This window comes from Limulus polyphemus, unplaced genomic scaffold, assembly GCF_000517525.1.
Source record: "Limulus polyphemus unplaced genomic scaffold, Limulus_polyphemus-2.1.2 Scaffold3119, whole genome shotgun sequence".
NCBI lineage: Eukaryota > Metazoa > Arthropoda > Merostomata > Xiphosura > Limulidae > Limulus > Limulus polyphemus.
The window spans coordinates 49,678-54,308 of record NW_013668729.1 but is presented as its reverse complement, the minus strand read 5'-3'; the positions used below and the strand labels follow the sequence as shown (position 1 = coordinate 54,308).

At 29.0% G+C, this 4,631-nt stretch overlaps 1 protein-coding gene across 2 annotated transcripts in view; it reads left to right on the top strand.

Moving 5' to 3' along the window:
• LOC106468698 (ATP-binding cassette sub-family B member 7, mitochondrial-like) overlaps nt 1–4,631 on the top strand; it is a 53,761-nt gene that overhangs the window by 28,436 nt on the left and 20,694 nt on the right. For both annotated transcript variants that reach the window (XM_013929136.2, XM_022397061.1), the window contains exon 9: nt 1,290–1,464. In XM_013929136.2, coding sequence (XP_013784590.1) covers nt 1,290–1,464 — 175 coding nt within the window. The remainder of the gene's footprint in view (nt 1–1,289; nt 1,465–4,631) is intronic.

Genomic DNA, 4,631 nt, shown 5'->3' with positions numbered 1-4,631 from the left:
CTGCTAAAATAAGCATATGGTTTCAAATCTGTGGCTATTCTTGTGACATTACATGATTTGCTGTATGAAACCAACCTCACCAGCAGGCAGCTGTACAATAGGGATCCTGACTTATCTTGAATATTCCACAACTCCAAAAAAACAAAGATTTGCTTCATCAGGACAGGACTGATGAAAGACCTTTAAAAGCTATGGTGAATGCAAGAGAGTTTGCAGAATATATGAAAATCACTGTAAATTTTCACTAAAAAGAACAAGAGGTTTTCTCAAAAAAGAGAGATAGAAAAGTGACATTTTTGATACAAAGGTTGTAATGAGCCTATCATTGTTCCGCACAAAGCAATTCTTAATATAATAATTGGATCAGTTGGAGGGAAGTTTCAGCAGCTACAGAAATACGTGATTATTTCAGTTTTTTGTACTGTATTGGTTATTTGTCAAGGAATATGTTGAAACACTTGATTTCAAAATGAGCTTATCAAATGGTAAGATATTTATGTCATTGCAGTAAAAATATGTGATGAATTACAGGCCAATTCACATAGTGTGACAAATGTAACTCTAAACAAGGTATTGTAATACATTGCAAGAATGAATTTAGATCATTGTTTCTGAAAGCATTTATCTCATTGAGACTTCTGCTCACTTTGCCCATAACTTTTGCTAATGGAGAAAGTAGCTTTCCCAAGTATATATTGATTAAAACCTGACTGCATTTAACAAGTATGTTGAATGTGAAATTGTCCATATATATATATATATTGGATTTCAAACCAGCAGTGTGCAGTTTCAACTCTGTGAAAGTAAGAAAAGTGAAACTTCTGTAACTAAAATTTGGAATTGGACCTTTAGCTACTTGTTAAACATTACTATATTTCCTCAGACTTTTTAATTAATAAATGAATTTAAATGTTAGTCCTATGGTTTTTATGGCACAATGGTTTGGTAAATAAAATTAAATAAATGTTATTTGTTGCACAACGTTTTTGATCGAATTCACATCTACTCATCACAGAGTTTGAATCTTGTACTAATATGTTACATTTAAACAATTTGAACCAGAACAGCATAAACAAGATACTAGATTTCTCTGTTATCAGTGAATCTGGTATATTTTATGATTTTAGTTTCATGAAAGAGTATTTCATGTTGTGAGTAAGTAGTTTATGTACTATGAAATACTTCACAATACATCTTTATTGAAATATTTGACAAGTTATTGTGACTGTAAATTTTGAATTCTTTTTAAGTATCATTCTTAAAGAGAGAATATTTTTTCCTTTACCAAGTATTTTAACAATGAAGAGTATGAAGCAAATCGATATGACTATTACCTTACTAAGTATGAACGTGCATCTCTGAAAACAACGACAAGTCTTGCGCTGCTGAACTTTGGACAGAATGCTATCTTCAGTGGCTCTTTAGCCGCCATCATGATCCTGGCCAGTCAAGGCATTCTAACAGGTGTGTACTGAACATTTGGTGTTTTGTATGCTAATAAATGTGCATGTAGTATTGTTACATTGATTTATTTTACCAGAATTAGTGTGACCAGATGATGAAAAATTGTGATTAAAGTGTCGTAACAACTTTATTTTCTTCTAACCCTAGAATTACCACTGGGGTTCAAACTCCAACTTTTAACACATTTTTTTAAATATTCTTGTGTGTCTTTTATTTTGGTGGTTAAAGGGTTCTATGAAACATAAGAATCATGGAAAAATATAAACAAATATACTATAAATATTACAGCTAATCCCTCTACTTACCATAGGAATCTGATAAAATATTTTACATAGGAAATGAGTGATTTTACTCAGTTATTGTGGTTAGTTCTTTACAGTGTGTGTTGTAATAGACAAAACAGAAGTACTCAACATGGTGCAATTTATGGATCCCACCAGTAATAGTACAGAAAGAAATTGTTAGTTTTAAAGTTAACCATGTTTTAACAGTATTTTCAGTTTGAAAGTTTTTCATAACCTTAGCATCAGATAGGTTTATAACACTAGATAAATAATACTATAGTGTTTGACAGATTTAAAACTAGATTGGTCATACATGGAACTCCAGTAGTATTAGACTAGAATATACATCTAACACTAAATTAGTATTAGAAAATAAAATTTTAACCTGTTTATAACACCAGAAGACATGTTTTTTACACTTGTTGGTGATAGTAGAAAATACAGTAATGTTGAACAGATGTTTAACATGTGACTGGAAACACTGGGAAGTACAATAGTTTCAGACAGATTTATTAGATGTGGTTGATAATACTAGAAAGTAAAATATTATCAAACATACAGCAGTTGATTGAGAACATATGGTATTGCATTTTCAGTAAGGTGTCATTACTGAGAGTCTATTATTATATAACATCCATTGTTAAAATTAGATACAATAATAAACTGATGCATTATGATGTGAAAGTGCTGTATTGATATTTTTGATGTTTTATAAGTGAAAAAAATGAAGGTCCCTTTCCCTTAACATATTTTTGATCAAGTACAAAATGTTTTGTAATAGTATATCAATTGTATTATATGAAAAAAATATGTGTATAATAAGCTTTTATTATAAACCTTAGATATCTCGAGAGATATAAGAAAAGTGTAAAGAAAATAATATATCTAGGTTTATTTGCATGAAATACCTTATACATGCAGAAAACAATTACATAATTATAAAAAATAAGTAAAAAAGACAACCTGTCAGAAAAATATATAAAGTTTATAACATATTCAACTATATGTATGGTGGATTCAGAAGCAAGATGTGACACAGAGTGATAAATCACTTCAACTTTTTTCTTTGAATTCTTCTCCAATTAGCATCTCATTTTTTTATCAGAAGCAAGCTACAAAAAATTTCTGCTTGTGCTGTCGTCTATTTGTGAAATATGAAATTAATATAAAATGAAATTTCACTATCATAACAAGTGTACTTGGGTGAAAACCTTTCAGTGTACAAGCATCCCAACTTAACATGGTGTAATAATTACTTACAAGACCACTTAACCTAAATATAGTTGGGATAACCAGGGAAGCTGTTAAATTCTTCAAGCAAGAGCTGAATGTGAATATGTAAACTATCAGTAATAGAACCATTGTAGAAGAAATGTACTTCTAGCAAGAGTGAAACTGTTTATACTCTTAATGGCAAATTAATATCTTGAGTTTTAACAAATTAAGTTAGAAACTTATTTTAAAATATACTGTCTTTTAGCTAGTTTCATATAAAGGTTAAATTCCTGTTAAATATTTTACACTAGTTATAGCTTTGAGACTATACAACATTATTTTGTTAGAGTTATATCTCTTGAAAAATAGCAGATTAGCAAAAGAAAGACTTCTTGATTTTAGTAAACAAAAGGGCTAAAAGCAATGTTTGAAAGCATTTTAGACTGAAAAAGATGTTAAAAGATAATTCTTGTAATATCTTAGTAAAATTACAAGTAAATAAAATTTCCACTACATTATTATATTACAATAATTTATTATATTACAGTATATCAATCATAGTACAAGTTTTCTGGGAAACACTCACTCCTAATTAAGATCAAACCTTCAAAAGCAGTATTTTTGAAACTTTCAGTGATGCCCTTAACCCTTTATCTGCCGTTGCCATTTTGATCTTATCGTGAGGGCAAAATCACATTTGTGAATTGAAAAAATTATAGAGAACTTATTTTTTATTGGCTTTCAAATTTTATTTTTGTAAATAATAGCATAACATTCAATTATTTGTACAAAATTGTATTATTTAATGAAGTTTAAAGAGGAATTTAATGAAAAAAATCCTAAAATACGTTTTAGACTGTGCCCTCTAAGAAGAAAATTGTTTTTTCAAAATTTTTTAAAAGTATTTCCTTTCACTTCAGCACTGGTCCTGCCATCTATGATTGGTATCTAAACTTTTTCTAGTCTGTTTTCTTTATAAAACAGTGTCTGGGCGTGTTAAACATCAGTTGTAAAACTTTTAGCCAATCCTAGTCGAAGGTGTCAATTTCAGTACCATGTTATTCCAATATGGGTGGTGCTCATTATAGTAACTGCCATTTTATGTAGAGGTTGTATTTAGTACTGGCCAATAGTGGTTTTCTATAAGCGTTAGAAAACTTGTTTCTGGAAAAAAACTGCATGGTATGTACATGACTTTTATTATTTTTATATTGTTGCTTAAGTCATGCTGCATCGTATATCTATTTATATTAATCATTATATTGAAAAATTAACTGAAAATATATATTTTTTTAGGAAAGAAGTTGATCTACTATTGTTAGGGTTAAGAGCTATCGAGTACCAAGTGCAAGGTCTTTACATGAATAGGCTTAGGACATTGAACTGAAAGAGTTTGTGATTTTTTATGTTCTTTTGAATATAAATTTGTAGTTTTAAGTTCAATAGTTTAGTGTAATTTTATATTTAGTTCATAATAATAATATGTTTCAGTAGTTAGAATGATAAACTTGTGTGATTTGTATGTAATACTACAAGTACCAGTACCACATAAGAATTTTATATTTTCCTTCTTACAATCTTTACTTAGTAGTAAGACCCACATTTCTGTTGTTATTGCTTTAGAACTAAAACAGTCTAACTGATATATATATATATATATATATATAT